Below are 18439 nucleotides of genomic sequence, written 5' to 3' on the forward strand. Positions count from 1 at the left end.
TAACAGTTTGGCGTAGTCAGGAGGATCCGGCTCTGGGAGAACCAGGTAAGCTGGTTGGTGTAGGAACCCAGGGGCCCCACTGCACGCACTGTTTTCTTGTTGCATCTGGGAATGGTGGGTAAATTCTCTCTCAGATTTGTTTTCTGAGCTTTCAGAAAATTTCTTGGTCCAGACTAGGTTGGCAAGTTGTGATAAAAACAGGACTGGGTCCAGTTGGGAAGTTCCAAGTGTCTGGGTCAGACAGAAACTGGACTCGGTCCTGCAAAGAGGCCCAGGGTGTTTGATGGGGTCGAAAGAGAGAGAGAGAGAGAAAAGTTAAGTGGGAACACAGGAATGGTGGGTTCACTTGGAAGGAAGGAGTGTGGACGTCTACCTTCTGGAACCCCATCCAGGCTTGGCTTATGCTTGAGAGAGTAACGCTGAGGTGGTTCCAGGGGTCACTGTGTGGATGAGAGGTCACGGAACCATTTGGCAGTTCATGATGGCTCCTCAGGTCAGACTGAAACTGGAATTCCACCCAATTTCATGTAGGAGAATTCCCAGAACCTTACCCCCCCCACTTTTTTGAGAAATAATAAACCTAGCCAAAAATTATTTTTATTTTGTTTTTTTGGTGATACTGGGGAGCAAACCCAGGGCCTTGCAATGGTATCCAGGAATTATACAATGAGGGAGCTTTTGTTTGGACAAAATTATTTCTAGGGTACATTAGAAAATGAATTATCAATGCAACAGAAAGTATATTTTAAAATTAAAACAAAGTTTTAGAAGACAAAATGGGGGGCGTCATTTATAGTTGAGCCCTTACACCAGTGAGGTCTGCTTCTTAAACCACATTTACACCGCAGTTAAAATCTTAAGCTTGGAATATTATTGAAAGGTGTCTTAGTTTGGCATGGAAGCCATTTTGTCTTCCCTGTTCATTGGAGGCCCCAACCTGAAGTAATTTAATTAATACTGGCTGAGTTGGGAAGTTGCCTGTCTGTTATTTTGAGACTCATCATTAGTAAAGTAAATTTTTATGTGAGGAGTCTCCCATGTATGGGTGTCTCCTGCACCTGAGGAGAGGAAAGAGCGAATCACTGAAGCCCATGTAGAGAGGAAGGCAGAGACCGAGGCCCATAGCAAGCCTCACCTTTGACTGCTCTGCCTGTGCTAGGTTTCCTCCCGACGCTGTTCTCATGGCAGGTAATGGGGGGAGACCTGTACTCTCCTTCAGAGCAGTTATAAGGTGGGTCAGCGGCAAAGACTTTTGACTCAACCCTCTTGCTGAAACGAATGAATACCAGTCCAGGGTAAAGAAAATATCCTCAAGTAAATGGTTTTTGACAAGACAAAGGGACACTTAGAAGAACAGATGATTATGACAGGGTCGTCTGGGTGTGAGGCAGACTCTCCTCTACTGAGATGCTTTTCTCTTCAGAGGACTGAAATAGCTGAGACCCTTTGGAAGTAAATTCAGGGGAACTCAAAACCTTGTATTTCCAAAGTAAAGTAATCATTATACTAACAAAAAATATTTTGGGGTGATATTTCCCAAACTCCTTCAATGGCTCTGTGTGTGTGTGTGTGTGCGCGTGTGAACCAGCTCTGTCACTGAACTACACTCCCCAGCCCCCAGTTGCTAATTTTTTTATTTTTTTGTACTGGGTATCTAACTTGGGACCTTGCTCTTGCAAGGCAGGAGGCAGAACCACTGAGCTAAATCCCTGGCCCCAATTGCTAACTTTTTAAATGAGCAGTTGGAGCATAATTAAGAATGAGTAAGGGCCGGGGATTTAGCTCAGTGGCACCATGCCTGCCTCATAAGCACAAGGTCCTGAGTTTGATCACCAGTACCAAAAAAAAGAATGCGTAAATTAGGTGAATGTAAATGATCGGAAATTTAGACAAGGTGCTTATGGTTCAAGAATCTCTTTTAGTAACTTGAGGCTGTAAGGTTATGTTGGATTATGTGGTAGATATCTATAAAATGTCTTAAGTTATTTTAAGTTAAAATACTAAAATTTGTTGCAGAATAAATGTGATTCTGACCAGTGAACGATTTTCCAATTGCCTCTATTATTGGGTAGGCTATTAGAAACTGTTCTCAAGAAAGGACAACAGTGCACTGCTTCCATTAAAGTACGGAATGTGGGCCAGGGATTTAGCTCAGTAGTGCCGCCACCTGCTTTGCAAATGCAAGGTTCAGAGTTTGATCCCGGGTACCAAAAAAAAATTGCAGATTGTATCTTGACTAATTAGAAAACATTGGGTAGTGACACAAAACAAGTGATTGAGGCATTTAATAGCTATTTGACCGAAGTCTGCATGTAATGTTCTATCAGAGCCAGGAATGTAATGACAAAGCAGACACAGTTCCTTCCGTCATGGAGTGTCATAGAATAAACATGCATACACACAGTACAGGTAAGGAAAAATAGATCTGTGATTGTGCTAAGTTCCGTGTAGAGTTTTGTCCCCTCACTGTTTACCTTTGTATCTACAAATAGATGACTACTTGAGCTGAACTCCTTGAGTCACTTATTTTGTTGCCATTTATTTGGTACCAAGCATAGTGCCAGTTTTAGTTTGATGTTTGATAACAGCCTGTCTCATTTTTATGCAGTACAGTATAGGGAAGCTAGGTGTATTTGAGTCTGTTAAACATGAGAAAGATTACCCTAAAAAAGACAGATGTTTTTTAAAGATTATGAAATGGTGCCTATCTCCAAATGCTGTCAGAAAACATTGAACTGTTCGGTTTTTCACTAGACATTAAGTTTACTCAGAGTTTAAAAATCTAATATATAGTAATTAAAACAAAATCCTTACACAAAGAAAGTAAGCTTTGACATTGAGTTGTTGTTTTGATCTCTCAAAGTTCTTGCAGCTACAGTCTCAAAGATGTGGGGGGTTGTTTCTCTCTTTGAAAAAGTTCATGGAGAGGATTCTGACAACAGATTTTTTATAACTTTGAGATGTTATTGGACCAGGTTAAAATTCCTAGAATTCAAACAGAAGGACTGATTGTTCATGAGACTGTGAATCTAACATTAGAAAGAGCAGGAATTGATTGAATGCCAGGGAAATGCTTTCGTGATTTCCCTGCTGGGTTAGCTGTTGCTGGCTTTGGTGAGGTGTGCAGTTTTCACTCCTTGCAGTTGATCCCAGTTGCACTGCCTCTGCGGCCTGTTTAGTAGGCCGAGTTCAGGGACAGCTCTTCGGTTCCATTGGAAGGGACTGTACCAAGTGCTTGGCACCGTCTGTTGCAGAAAACCTTCAGGGCTTTGAACCTTGAGTTCATCTCACAATGCAAGGGAGCTTCTCAGGATTCCTGGAACTGTGCACCTTTCAGGGAAAGCACACTTTCAGGTAAGCTCACTAGGGAAAAACCTCCTCAGAAGCAGACACCACCTTAAGACATGGACAGCTTTTCCCAAGAAGTCAGAACTAAACTCACCGCAATGAGGGTTGTACCCGTCTTGATTATTTTTTTCTCCTTTTGTTTGATGAGAGTGCTGATTAGACTTGTAGACACTTGTTCTCACACCTGTTTTAATTTACCTTACCCAGTTAGTGGGTGCTAGATTACTTACAGCTGAACAGGGAGGAGTCTGTGCAGCTGTTAATACTTTTTGTTGCATATGGATGTCTCTCCAACATTGGGTGTTGGAGAGACTCAGTTCTAAAAACCAACAAGCAACTTGATTAAAATAGATGGTCTACTGGGGACTTAGCTCAGTGGCACAGCACCTGCCTGGCAAGTATGAGGTCCTGAGTTCAATCCCCAGTACCAAAAATAAATAAATAAATAAATTAATTAATTAAAATTATCTCCTCAGCTGGCTTATTCTTTTTTTTGGTCCCGGGGATCGAACTCAGGACCTTGCACTTGCAAGGCAGGTGCGGTATAACTGAACTAAATCCCTGGCCCTTTGGCTCATCCTTTGATACTTTGATTTGGTTTGGTTTGGTTCATGGGGACCTTGGGGGAGCACACTGCAGGCTCTTGCTATTATTCTTCACAGTCATGATGGCAGTCTCCCTGGACTCGTCTAGGGTGCTGTTTTTTCTCCGTCATGAATGTCAGTGTGCAGCCAGCCAAAGCTCCATTACTGAGATTACACTGGCATTGGTTTGGACTCCTAGAACCAGTGCAGATGCCCAGTCCAAATCCATGGCTTCCCACCAAATATTATTTAACAGTGGCTCTCTTTTGGTCATGTTCTCACTGAGGGAAAGTTTGACCAAACTTAGGTCATCATCAGCACCATCATCCTGTGTTTCCAGTCCTGATGCATCATCCGCAGGTTATAGTTTCCTTGTGGTCAAGCATTTTTTTGAGTTCTTGTTAATCTAGCCAAAGAGAGACCAGTTAAGCTGTAACTAGCTGACAGGTCAGTGGAGTAGGCTGCAACCAATTAAATTGCTCTGTATACCTCACCTGTTTTTCTATACTGTCTGATCACGTTGTTGGTTGGAGTTTCTAAAATGTCCTCTGGTTCTGGGAGTTGCCAGATTTGCAATTTGGTTTTGTTTGCTCAAATAAACTCGAATTGATTGAAGCAATTTTCTCTTTCAGTATTCCTAAACTATTCATTGAGAGTTAAACCTGTTGAGCTTTAGGTGAGTGAAATGACATGGCATATATCTCTGTGACATGCTTCTACTACCCAATTTTATGTTTGTAATTACTCATGCATTCTCATAAGCATAACAGTGGCTCCTCTGTTTTTCTTGCTTTATGGATATGCCGTAATTGAAATATCTCTTCTGCTGTGGAAGAACAGCAATGTTTTCAACCTGAGGATTTATACAGTGAACATTCCTGTTCGTGGCTTCTGGTGCCCACTTGTGCTAATCTGTCTAAAGCAGCACTTCTCGCACTCGAATGTGCATCAGGGGTACCTGGAAGGTTTGCTGCACTCCATTCCAGAGTTTCTGGCTCATAAATGGCTAGGAAATTTGCTTTTTTTTTTCTTCCCCATACTGGAGATTGAAGCTAGGGTCTTCTCACTGAGCTACATCCCCAACTCTATTTATTTTTTATTTTGAGGCAGGATTTCACTATGTCACTGAAGTGTTCTGGCTGGGCTTATACTTGTGACCCTCCTACCTCAGCTTCCCAGAGTGCTGGAATTACAAGAGTGTTTGAGTTTCCAACCAGTTGACTGGTGATACTAGTACTGTTGGTCTTGGGACTGTACTTGGAGAACCACTGTCCTGAAGCACACACCCTGGAACAGTTATGATGTAGTGTATATACTTATTATTCAAGCTCTAGTAGGTAATGCAAAATTATTTTCCAGAGTTGTACCAATTTATACTCTTTTTTTTTATTGCTTCTCAACCTTATGGCTAAGATCAAGTGCAATTTATACTTTTTTTTTTTTTTGGTACTGGGGACTGAACTCTGGTCCTTGCGCTTGCGCAGCAGGCAGCAAAACCACTGAGCTAAATCCCTGGCCCCCCAGTTTATACTCTTGCTAGCAATGAATATGAGTTCTTATTGCTTGAAATCCTTGTCAACACCTGAATATTGTCTTTAATATTGTGCCTTCTCATATGTGTGCAGTGGTATCTCATTGTGTGTTCAATTTGCATTTCTCAAACTACAGATGAGGCTGAGGATCTGGGTTTTGCTCATTCTTCTGTGATAGACCTGTTCCTATGTCTTTTGCCTATTTTGCTACTAGGTTTTTAATCTTACTGATTTGAGGGAAGGACTTTTTTGTTGTTGTTGTTAAATTCTTTTATTGGTACATTGTAGGTATACAACACAATTACATTTCTCATTGGGAATTGTACCTTTACATAATGCATCTTGGGTCTTATTTTTTCCCCATTCCTAGACCTCCCTTCACCCCCTCCACCCTTCCCTATTTACAAAGACTTTATTTCCATTTTTTCCATTTCTCATCATTTTTCCTTTCCCTTCTTTCCTTTCCGAGGGAAGGACTTTTAAGATCTGTTCTGGACACTAATCTCTGTGGTAGTATATATGCAAATACCTTTCCAATGTGTTACTTGTCTCTTCATTCTTTATGGTGCTGAAGTCCTTTGTGGTATTGAACAGAAGTCCTTCATGCTAATGTATAAGATTTATCACTTTTCCTTTATGGTTCATATTCTTCATGTCTTATTTAAGAAAACTTTCCACCTACTCATGGAGGTGCACACCTGTAATTCCAGCACTGTAAGAGGCCAAAGCAGGAGGATCACAAGTGAGGGTCTCACTATGTAGTTCAGGCTGGCCTTGAACTACTATGTATCCCAGGCTGACCTCAAAACTGTGGCGATCCTCCTGCCTCAGCGTTCTAAGTACTGAGATTACAAGCATATGCCACCATACCCAGCTCAAAAATGCCTAAAGTTTTAAAACTACTTTCCCAAATAGCATTCTAAATGTTTTATGTATTGCCTTTTATATAAGATTCTTTAGTCTGCCAGGAATTGATTTTTGAGTAGGGAGTGATATCAAGATGCAGTTTATTTTCCCACTTAGGATACAAGGATAAACTCTTGTCTAAGTGCTGTTCTATATTCCACTTGCTGTCTGTCAAAACTCAAGTTCCTTATATGTATGTCACTGAACTTTCTATCTGTTCTGCTGGACTAGTTTAAGTTAGTAGCATATTTCTAATTAGTGTAGCAATAGAGTAAGTCTTAATATCTTATAGAACAACATTGCCTGCCTTACTGTGGTTTAGGAATAGCTGGGCTATTCATGACATTTTGCTTTTCTGTGTACAATTCAACTATTCTAGTTCCACCAAAAATAAACACATTATTCATCCTTTGGATTTTGTTTGGATTATATAGATCTTTGTTAGGAGAATGGACATCTTCCTGTTCTGAGTACATCTTTCAATTTATATCTTAACTCTCAAAGTTTTACGATTTTCCTCCGTAAAAATCTGCATATCTTTCAGCAAATCTATTCCTTGTTTTCCTAATAAATTATTTTCCTTTAAGTTTATATGATACACATTTTTAAAACTTTTAGTCACTATTTAGCTGTCACGAGTTTTGTTTTTTAGGATATCTTGGATGCTATTTTCTTTACCCTCCAAGTTTATTTTAATTGTATCAGTGTTGATTATGTGATAAGAATATCAGTAGCTCATGTCTAATAGTTCACACTTTTTTGACAGCCTTTTTCCTAAGCATCAATCCAACACAGCTTTTAACTTTTCACTCCATCAGAACACGGGTGGAAGAAAAAGTTAAACAGAGTTGTTCAGTTTCTTTTTAACATAGATTTATTAAAAACTAGGTCTAGAAAACCAAAATCGCAAAATATTGACAATGGGTTTCTTCATTACTTTCTTGTCGCCAAGGTAATACCCAACATCCACAAGTTAAAGGAGGATACATTTATTTTGGCTTCTCTTTTTAGTTTATAGTCAGCTGTAAGATAGGAAGGCATGGTGGACGGGCCGGGCAGAAGAAAGCTGTTCACATTGAGGCAGCCAGGAAGCAGAGCGAAGGGAAGAGCTGGGGAGGGAAATACACCCTCTGGTTCACCCCCTCTGCGGCCACCTCTTCTGACCAGACCCCAACTCCTAACATCACATTCAGCTGCAGCGCCCCGATCCACTCACCTCCCCAAACCCCACCTGTGAGTACACGCGGCCTTGGGGGGGACGTCCAGATACAAACCATAACATGGACGAATCTGAGTAAAGGATTTACTGGAATTCTTTGTACTATTCTTGCAGTTTTCTAAGTTTGAAATAATTTTTCAATAAAAAGTTAAATAGAAACCTTCCAAAAATAACTAAAGTCACAAACCAACCATAGTAGAGTTGCTGCCACACCTCCCAAAGGTGTGCTCAGGAGCATGTCCCATCCATGAATATTTCACAGCCACAGCCTCTGGAGTAATCCAAGAAAGGATCTCTTGGCTGGCTGGAACCAGTCTGAAAGGGGCTGTCGTGGGAAGCCAAGATAAGCTGTTGTATAGACTGTTAGCACCTTTAAGTCCAGAGGAAGAAAGGAGGAGGAGGCTGGTCTTGGGACAGAAACCAGACCCAGGGAGCCAAGTCATTCACAGTCATATGCTGGATGAGGGCCCACGGATTCCTGGAGCTTAGATTCTTTAGAGCTGACCTATGTCACAAACATCCTCTAGACTCTACATTCTGTAGGCCAGACCCTAAGGGGACTCGGTTTCCTTTTATGGCTTTTGTTGCTTCCCATGAGTCCTTCTTGAACTGAGTTTTTATTCCTTGTAATCAAAAGAACTCAACTAGATCCTTCTAAACTAATAATTTCCCCATAAAATTGAAAACTGTACGTGACCTTTAACAATTTTATAAATACAGGCCTAAAGTCATTTATAACAGTCTGCCACTGCTGTATCTAGCAATGGAAAATGTTTCAAGTAAAACCATTTTTTATTAAATCTCTTTTTTATGAAATCTATTCTTTCCCCAGCCTTTTCTAGTTCCTTTACAGGGCCAATTTTTCACATTCAACAACCCAGAGTTCCAGCAGAGAGGCAGATGCTGTGTGATCAGCTAGGTTCACTCACGAGCCTCCTGCCCCTGGCACAGTTCAAACTCACGTATCAGCCAAATGGCTCATGAGCTTCCATGTGCCATATCCTAGAGCTGCAAGGCCACAGAGACTATGACCTCCTCCTGCTCCTGCCTAGGGCTTTCTCTTCTGGGTGTGACTTTACTTGAGAATTTCTGTGAAGAGAGGTTATTGCTTGCAGTCATCCTACCCCAACGTAACTAGAGGCCTGAGGAAAGGCAGTGAAGCCAGGTGCAGTGGTGCACACATGTTGTCCAGTTACTTAGGATGCTGATGCAGGACTGCTTGAGCCCAGGAGTCCAAGGCCAACCTGGGCAGTATAACAAGACCGTGTCTCTTAAAAAAGAAAAGGTAGTTACAGTGTCCCTAGACTCTGGAATCAGCTGCTGACCATGTAAAACCATGTGCAGAGAGGAACCCCTTGCTTTTGGGATGGGACAGGACAAAGGGGAGGTAGGGACAGGTCCCAGCCTAGCCTCAAGTCAGGGCTCAGCCACACCAAGAGAGATTGGGCCTCCCCCCACTTCCATGCTCCCTCTGTGACGCGAGAGTGTCAGTCCTAGAATAGTTGAGAATGTTTGGGAAATTCACACTCTAAAAATATTTCCTTTTTTCGTGCAGGCAAGATAACACAAAAGAGTGACAGTGGGTTACTAAGAATGCAGTTCCCTCCTTATGTAATGTGGGCAAAAATAAAAGCGTGTTCTGGGCCAGAAATAGGGCTGAGAAAGAAGACTGTGAATAAATACCACTGACAAGTCATTATTTACAAAAACTGCCATGGGGCGATAAAGAACTTAGGAGTTTAGATGTGTGTCCCATCCCTTGTTCCTTGGGTCTTCTTGGTCACTGGCAGGAACAGGGCTACACTCTTGATGCTTATGGTAAGCAAAGGTATCTATAGAGGAGGCTGCTTGAGGACAGGTAGTGTCTTAGTCACTTTCAGTGACTAAAATACCGGACACCCACAACTTAAAGGAGGAGATGTTTGTTCAGACTCATGGTATTCAGAGGGTTTAGTTACTTGGTTGGCTCCAAGACAAGAATGGCATGGCAGAAGGGTATGCTGTGGAAGAAAACTGCTCACTTCATGGTGGTCAAGAAGCAGAAAGAGAAAGGAGGAACTGGGGAGGGAGATCCACCCTTCCAGGTCACAACTCCAGGGACCCAGCTCTAACCAGGCCCTACCTCCTAACAGCAAGTGGCTGTCACACACCTATAATCCAGCTATCTTCCACAAGCCCCACCCCTGAGGGCATGGCTTTGGAGGAACATTCCAGGTCCAAACTACAGCAGTAGACAGCAGCACAGTGCCCCTGGCAGATGCTGGGCAGAGTACAGGTCCCACCAGAGTGCAAATGGGGTTGTAAGGCCAGGCACTCGGCATCAGTCAGCACTGCCCACCTCTGGTCCCCTAGAAAGTCCTGCCAAGGTCACACTCTCCCTCTCCCCAGTTACAACCTTAGCTTGAGGCCATGGTCCTGTCTTGCTAGAATCACTGCTGTAGCTTTTTTTTGGTACCAGGGATCGAACTCAGGACCTTGAGCCTGCCAGGCAGGCGTGGCACTACTGAGCTAATCTCTGGCCCTGTGGCTTTTTTAATGTTGTAATCTAGTCTTAATGTTCTCTCCCTGTCCTGAAAACCCTCCAAAGCCTCTTTACTCCTCCACTCCTGCTCTGGTCACACTGTCGCTGCCCCAGAACCTCTGTGCAGATCATTGCTCTGACTGGAATGCATGACACTCCTGGAACCCCACTGCCCTTCAAAGCTGATTCTGCCTTTGGGTGTAACTTATTCCATAAAGCCTGCTGTGACTGGGGAGGGGACAGGGACAAGGACAAGGAGACTTCCTGTTTGATGAGCTGGTGGGGGATCTGGGCCATCTTCTCTCTGGACACTGGATGCTAGAGGGTCTTCACAGTAAAATGGAGCCTGTATCCAGACAACTAAGCACCCAATGGTCTCTAACTCTGCTGCTTAGCACAGTGTATAAAACTTATTACACACCCAAGGATCTTGCTGAGTACTTTTTAAATATTATCTTGTTTTTTATTATTTAGAAAAGGGATCTCACTGGTTTTCAGGCTGCCCTCAAACTCCTGGGCTCAAGCAATCCTGCCTCAACCTCCTATGTAGTTGGCATTCCAAATGTGCACCATGCTTGGCTTTTAAAGAATTTTTATAACAGTCTGTTGGGTACTTACAGTTGTCCCTGTTTGGCAGAGGAAAAGAAAAAATGAAGGCTTAAAGTAGATAACAGCACAGCATCTGCTGCTGTAAGAAAGGCTGGGATTTGAGATGGAATTTTGTAGAGGTAAGGCCTGGGCTTTTTACAGAGGCTCGTGGCCTCCGTCAGCTTTGGATGGGCATCCAGGCAGCTGGATGGCTTCTGAATGTGGCTCTTAGGGGTTGGCTTTTGTCTTCCCATCCGTATCCCACATCCTCCAGAAAAAAAAAAAAAAAGAAACCCTAGCCCCTAATACTTGGGATGTGACCTTGTTTGGAAATAGGGTCATTGCAGACAGATGTCATTAAAGTGAGGCCGTGCTGGAGTAGGATGGGCCCTAAGCCCAATAACAACATGGGAGGAGACACAGGGAGCAGCTCATGTGAGGACACAGACTGGAGTGCCAGCAGCTAGGACCCAAGGGCTGTGGCCACCAGCAGAAGCTAAGACTGGCAGCGAGGGGGGTCTCCCTCCAGGCATCAGCGGGACCCTGGCCCATCCTGCCAAGGGCTTGATTTTGGACTTGTATCTTCCAGAGCTGGGTGATGAGTCACTCAGTTTGTGATGCTTTATTATGAAGCCCCAGGAAATCAATATAGCAGCTAATTTTTTCTCTCTCTCGGGAAATACCTTTTGTCACAGCTCTAAGTACTGTAGACAAAAATTCACTTTCCCAGTGTCAAACCAACTGGCTCCTCCAACATGAGCCAGCCTAGCCCTCCGTCTCCCTCACACATTTACTCCGCCTTGCTCTGAAAAAACAAAAACAAAAAAAACCACAAGCCTGCAAATTTAAACAAAAAACAAGGATTCTACATGGCGAAGTGCCTCTGAGGTGCATCAAGTTCTCTGCCAAAAGCAGCTGAGGCTGCACACCACTAAGCCCAGAATCAGAGGACCTGGGAGAGTCCAAGGACAGGTGACACTGAGCTTCCTTCAGTAGCTGACCAGCTACTCACAACACTCCAGCAGAAGGTGGCACTCATCACTGAGGGATCTGTCCATGACCACCAGTTCTACAAAGAAGTTACGCAAACATGAAACAGCTTTAGTTTGTGTCTAAAGGAGCCAAGTCCACTTTCACAGGCTGATGCCAAGCCCCACTTCTCAGGGCACAAGAAATGCTACAGGAGCCCTTTGGCTTTCAGGAGTTAATGCTGAAGTGTTCTAGTTCCACGGTGCCCAGTGGCCAAAACTTAAGGCAGCTGAAAGAGTCAAATGGAAGAGTGGGTTTCTTTCCCCAGAGGTATTCATTTATTCGCTAACTCGCTCAATTGCTGGTTTGTGGGGCACTAGGCCTTGTCCATTACTGTGTGCACAGAAGAAAGGAGATAGCGTAGGGGTAGTGGACAGGGCTACCTGTGGGTCTGAAACCCACAGTCATGGCTTCCCGATCATCCCCTCTTCCTTATCTTGCCTGCCAGTTCCTAGCAGGGAACAGTGTACAGCAACCAGAACCTCACCAGCTGGGGGCAGGAGTTTGTCCCTGCCAGAGCCAGTGAAGTGTTGCAGGGACACCAGTCTTGTCTCTAGGCAGCCACTTCTCTGTTTTTCCCAGGAAAAATCTTCCCCTTTCTGAGCACATTTGGTGCTCTACACAGATGTGCAAGTCAATTTTTTAATATTTTGATGTCTCAGTGGTATTGGACACAGCTGATCAGCTCTCACCTTAGTGACATTTTTTCTCTTGGCTTTTACATCATCACACTTTCGGTTTCCCTTGTACCTCAGTGGCTACTCCTTGGTCTCCTCTGCCAGTCCTCCTCACCTGCATCCCTGGCTCCATCCCTAGAGCTGTGCCCTGAGATCACTCCTTAGGTGATCTCAGGCTGTCCATGTCTTAAGTACTATTTTATAATAAGCCCTAACCTTTTCCTTAAACTTCAAACTTACATAAGCAACCACTTGGGTGATATGTTAGTTATCTACTGCTGCATGGCAAATGACCCACAAATTTAGTTTCTGAAAAATCAACATCTTACAGTTTAAGTGTCAGCAATCTGGGAACGGCTTAACTGGGTGGCTCCTCTCACGGCCCCTCAGGAAGTGGCAGTCACCTGCAGGCTGGGAGGAGCCACTTCCAAGCTCTCCTCTCAGTCGTAGCTACTGGCAGGAGCCTTCACCCTGTGGTTTGGGATGGGGCTGTCTCCTGGAGTTGCTTGTGTCCTGGCTGTTGGGTTCCCCCAAGGTGAGTGAAGAGAGAACCAAAACAGGACTTGTGATGTCTTTTATTAGCTAACTGTGGAAGTGATATACCAACACTTCTGTATTCTGTTGTACAATGGGGCATCTAGGGGGCTACATAAAGGTGTGAATTCTAGTAGGCTGGAGGCAGGGATCAGTGGAAGCCATCAAAGCTGTTACCACAGGCAACGAGTATCTTAAAAATGTCCCGATTCACAATCATTACTCATATCACTACTTGCTCTTTTCCATTTCAGTAAATGGCATCATGTCTACTCAGCCCTCAGACCTTCGAGTTATCTTCGACTTTCTCTTACAGTCCCTTTGTCAAGCCCATTAGCTGTGCACATCCTGTCTTAAAACATATCCTGAATCTGATCACTTTTCCCTCCACTACTATCACTGTGGTTGGAACCATCACCTCTAACTGGCTCCACTATGTCCACTCCACCTCTGCCATCTGCACACCACACAGTAGCCACAATGCAGATTTTTCAAACATAACATCAAAAACATCTTCCTCATTCAGAAAATTCCTCATTCTGAATTGTTTCCTTTCAATTAAGAAAACAAATCCAAATTCCTAAGGCTTGAAGGATTCTGGCCCTGACCAACTTTCAGAAAGCTTCCATGACTCAACACTCCCCTCGAGATAAAGCCCAAACTCCTTGCTCTGACTTACCTGAAACTACTTGATATTGCTGCAGTTTACCTTACCATTTTTATTTCTTGCTCCTTCTCACACTGGATAAATACACTACAGCCAAACTTTAAGTGTGCCATTCCCCAAACATATACTTTCTCGTTTCTGGCTATTGTGCTTCCTCTGCTTGTTAACACTCCCTAGTCAAAAGTGTTAATTTCATAGCACCCCACATAGCAGGCTCCTTCCCACAGTGGTCTCTGTATTCTCCTGCCCCAATGGGCACAAACTTTTTTTTTGGTACCGAGATCGAACTCTGGACCTTGTGCTTGCAAGGTAGGCAGCAGCCCTAGGGCACATACTTTTAAGTGTCTCCCTGTGTCATGCACAGCTGAGTCCAGAAATCCCATTACTGGTAGGAGCAGGAGCACAATAACAGTGTCGCAAGCACACTGGGGAAGGGATTACTGTGGCTTCTCAAGCTCACTGCACTTCCACACTTCACAGCTCCTACTTGTCTTCTGGTCTCAATCCAGAAATCACATCTGGGATGATTTTCCCGACCCCAGAGCCTGAGTGAAAAGCTGTCTCCTGGCACCCTAACTCTCTTTCTCTACACAGATGACTCCCTGGTGTCATTAGTAAGTGCACAAATGGAGTGTCCCGTACACACTGGACCTCCAGTGCACACCTTGAAGTCGCCTATGCTCGCCATTTCATGGCAGTGTTCTGTCTCCTGACAGGAAGGTCATAAAGAGGGTGCAGTGGTAGTTTTTTGGTCTCATCATCACCTGGTACAGTACCTGATACAAAGTAGGCACTTTTATTTATTTTTAGTAGGTACTTTTAAATGTCTATGAAATAAATACATAAAAATAAAATGGGGTAGGGCTGGGAATTTAGCTCAGTGGCACCGTGCCTGTCTTGCAAGCAGAAGGTCCTAAGTTTGATCCCCAGTACCGGGGGGGAAAAAAGGGGGTAACTGCCCTTAAAAAAGCATGAAGAATGTTGTTGAGCTACTCCCTACTTACTAGGCTGCAAATCTTTATGAAGACCAGGAAGAGTACAAAACTAAGTGAAGCAAGACTAAAATGCCCCTCAGGAGAGAAAATAAAGAAAATTAGCCACAGAAACATCACTTTCCTTTTTATTAGATTCACGATACCTTTTAAAATCCCACCTCTCCATTACAGTTTCTGTTATTAACACTTTGAAAGCAGACAAACTCTGTCCTCAAGACAAACACCTGCTTGGTCCAGCACTCAGTCCTTAGGGCTGCATCTGTGTGGATTTGCAGGAGCAATGGTGTCCGGCGTCTCAGAGCAAAGTACTATAAAGGCTGAGAGGCCAGCACCCTCCTTCCTATCCACGTATAGACAAAAGTGTGCACACACACACCCTGTATGTATGTACGTATATATATATGTATAGCTTTTTGTTTTACAAAACTAAGAGGGTTTTGCAGAGCTCTATCACTTCTTTAAAATTACACAGGAAGAATTTACACTTCATTATAATGATTTTTCACTTTAAAGGTGGGAATTTTAGACCTAAAAATAATTTAAGATTACCAAACAGAGGCTGTAGAGCAATAGAGACTTGAAACACCTCAGTCCTCACATATCTAGAAATATGGTGCTGTTATTCTTATACTGGGTGCTTTACATCCCCACAGATTATTTTCATTTTAACTAAAAAAATCAAGATAGTGCAATAAAGTAATCTTCGTTACATTAGCATGTATGCCTAATTATACTAACTGCATGATAGTCTCTATGTAGCTAGGCTATATTTTTAGCATGTGCTCATTTCTACTTCATTAAATACAGTAAGTACCCAGTAGCAACCACCAAGAGGGAGAGCATGTTGTACAGCAGAGATGCATTAACACTTCGCAGTTTGGTAACTTACATGGCAACCAAAGGAGAACAGATGAGATAACAAATCTTACAAGCTAGATATATAACTAATTTGATGTGTCATTTCATTAATTTTATCAGAAGACATTCAGGCTGCAGTTACATGGAAAGACACTATATAAAATTCTAGGCTTTCTCCTAGACTATTCCAAATGTCCATCAAAAGTTAATTAGTTTAATAAAGATGACCACCAGGTGACTGAATAAACAAAGTCATGTAGTAATTTAAAAACAGACTCTGGTTCTTGAAGTTACCACTAAAATACCTAGAAATTTGAGTAGACAAGTACTCTATTTTGCATACTTGATACTAATACTGCGACTAAGTGTGTACACAGACTGTGAATGCAAGGACAAAGCCCCATCGAGTTGCAGAGAGGAGTAAGATGAACGCTGTCGAACTGCAGTGAAGAGAGGGCTCCTGATGAATTTAGCTCCCTATACAAAGGCCATCTCTCGGCAGGAATCTTTCACTAATGCCAGCCCAGTTTCCCTGCCCACAACAAGGTACCTTAAAGCCTGACCATGGTGCTGGTGTGACTCCTGACTGTTCTGTGACAAGCCCCTTCCTGCCCCTCACAGGGTCTCCCTGGCAAAAGGAGGCAGTGCTGCCTCTGAAGCCACTGCCAAGATAATGCCAGGAGACTCAGAAGAAGGATGTATCTGATGAAAATGCACCCGCAAGTCTGAAGTCCTCTTTGGTGAGGACGCTGTACATCCGCTGCGGCAGGGCTTTGGAGTAGGGTGCAGGGCGCGACACAGTGGTACGTAAGATGAGCTCCCGGCCGGCAGGCAACGGGAAGTCGGACAATGAGTTCTGCCTTCTCTCCTCTGGGCAGCCTGTTCTCTTCAGTTCCTCCTCTGGGGGAGCCATGGCTGCAGCCTTGAACAAAATCAAATGTGAAGTTCAAAAGCACGTTGAATGCTAAACTCAGGTACTTTTGTAGGACAGGTGAATAAACATGATAAATACATTAAAATGTCCTACATTACTCAGTAATGCAGTCAGCTATATGTTATGATTACTCAAGGAAAAGAAAAAAAATGGCAGAAGCTTGAAACACTGCATAAGCTACTAGACTGGTAACAGGCAGAGAAGGGAGAATGACCACCAGGCAACCTGCTTTGAGAAGTGAGGGCCACATTCAGACATCTGGTGAGAAGGGATCATGTTGTTGTACCGGTTTCTGTATAAGCAATGACCCAAGTCCAAGGCTGATGTCCTCAGTCAAGTAAAGAGCTGTCTCTCTCCAGAGTCTGGAAAGATGATTTTTATCTCAACTCTTTCAATTTTTTAAAAGGTTTTTAATTTGACAAATTAAAACTGGTGGCACTAGTTTTCTTTGCTGGGAAGCTAATGTGATAGATGTGGCAGAGGTCCATATAACAATGGCCACGAAAGAGTTGTTCTCACAAAGGCACCAACTTTATCATTAAAATTGTACAAAATACATGTTCAATTACAGCTTCCATTTTAACTCTGATTACTTCTGTCACAATACTTTGGAAAAAGAGTAATTGTTTTGGCAATGGAAATATGAACTCATGTTAAGCTAAACATCTGCAAGAAAGGTATGCCAAATCCAGACTGCTAAGAAGTGGTTAGTTTTAATGACCTTATGAAGTTAGAGGGATGGAAAGGAGCAAGGAACTATGAGGGACAAAGGCTATGTTGTTACCTCATCAGAAGATTCAGTCAGCTTGAGAAAGGGTGAGAAAAGAAACAGTGATGAAAGGGAAACAAGCAAGATGGTTTAAAAAGAGAAGAGAGATTGCAGGATTATCTCAGATGGCATGCACTACATTAAGGAACATGATCCTATCAAAAGAATATTTAAGATGAACAAGGTTACACCACACACAACACACCTAGTTGTCAGGCACAGCAGACATATCCTGCTGCTCATGCATCCAATGGTTCAACAAGTAATGCACAGGCTCTTAGTGAGGAAATGATTTAACAAAAACTTGCACTTTTTTCTGAAAATTAAAAAGTGTGCATGGGTTGAAAAATTAATCCAGTGAACAGATGTTGAAATTATTCAACATAGCAAGAGTAAAGTGAAATCTGATCATTTTTGTGGAATTCCACTTAAAAGTATATATAATCAAGTTTATTACAATTTATGATAGAAAAGTTCTAATGTATAAAAATTCTCAGTGAAAGTCATAACTTTTTAAAATGTTAAAATCTTGATTAGTAAAACTGATATGAAGCATCAGTTAATCATGAAGTTACACGAATAAACTTAGTTTATATTAGTAAGATACTTAAGATCTGAGTTTTAAAATGTACCAACTAGATGCTTGTTACGAGGACAGGGTCTACAAATTCCCTAAAAATATTCAGTGCAAAGCCTGAAAGTTTTAAGTCTTTTTATAAATTACATAATATGGGACAAATTTATAATTTCAGTGTCATAAGAGGGCATTAGACATATAATGTACTGGAAAGATGACATACTCCCATATTTAGTGACTTTGAAAGATATTTTAAGTGGAAAATAAGCATAGCAAATTATATAATATCCTAGTTTTATAAAATATATTTGTATCTAACTAGATGTTAAATATTGACAGTGATCATCAGGGGTGGTAAGATTATGTGACTTTTTTTTTCCTTTGTAATTTTTTGTGTAGGAAATTCTGACACACAGGAGGGGAGTGAGAAGGCTGTCCCAAATATGGGGGATATAATTTTGATTAACTATCTAAAATAAGTAATCTCACCAGTAAAAGCATAAATCCTCTTAATACAACTTTAAAAAATTATCAAAGAGGAAAGTGTTTTTATAATATGAGGAAAATTTTTACTAGTGGTTAACAAGGAAACATGCCTGTTAGCTTCTGTATGGTGAGCTGCTGAAGATTAGTACAGGATATGAAAACTCCATTCCTAGTTTCATGTTACAGACAAAAACAAAACAGCATCCATCTACTGT

General features: G+C 42.4%; 2 protein-coding genes across 10 annotated transcripts in view; one reads left to right on the top strand and one right to left on the bottom strand.

Annotated features, from left to right (window-relative positions):
- Zranb3 (zinc finger RANBP2-type containing 3) overlaps nucleotides 1–18439 on the top strand; it is a 284160-nt gene that overhangs the window by 236994 nt on the left and 28727 nt on the right. The window lies entirely within an intron of this gene.
- Nucleotides 1–18439, bottom strand: part of Rab3gap1 (RAB3 GTPase activating protein catalytic subunit 1) — a 163332-nt gene that overhangs the window by 4883 nt on the left and 140010 nt on the right. For 5 of the 9 annotated variants that reach the window (XM_004836111.4, XM_087195694.1, XM_013076905.3 and 2 more), the window contains 2 exons: nucleotides 17177–17197; nucleotides 14710–16380 (listed from right to left, as the gene is read on the bottom strand). The exons of 2 other annotated variants lie outside the window; for them this stretch is intronic. In XM_004836111.4, coding sequence (XP_004836168.1) covers nucleotides 16144–16380; nucleotides 17177–17197 — 258 coding nt within the window. In that variant the 3' untranslated portion in view covers nucleotides 14710–16143. Of the gene's footprint in view, nucleotides 1–14709; nucleotides 16381–17176; nucleotides 17198–18439 lie in introns of those variants that run through there. 2 more of the 9 variants (XM_004836112.4, XM_087195697.1) reach the window with 1 other exon arrangement.

This window comes from Heterocephalus glaber, unplaced genomic scaffold (genome assembly GCF_053883595.1).
Source record: "Heterocephalus glaber isolate CG9 unplaced genomic scaffold, H.glaber_assembly_v1.0 deba00000347, whole genome shotgun sequence".
Taxonomy (NCBI): domain Eukaryota; kingdom Metazoa; phylum Chordata; class Mammalia; order Rodentia; family Bathyergidae; genus Heterocephalus; species Heterocephalus glaber.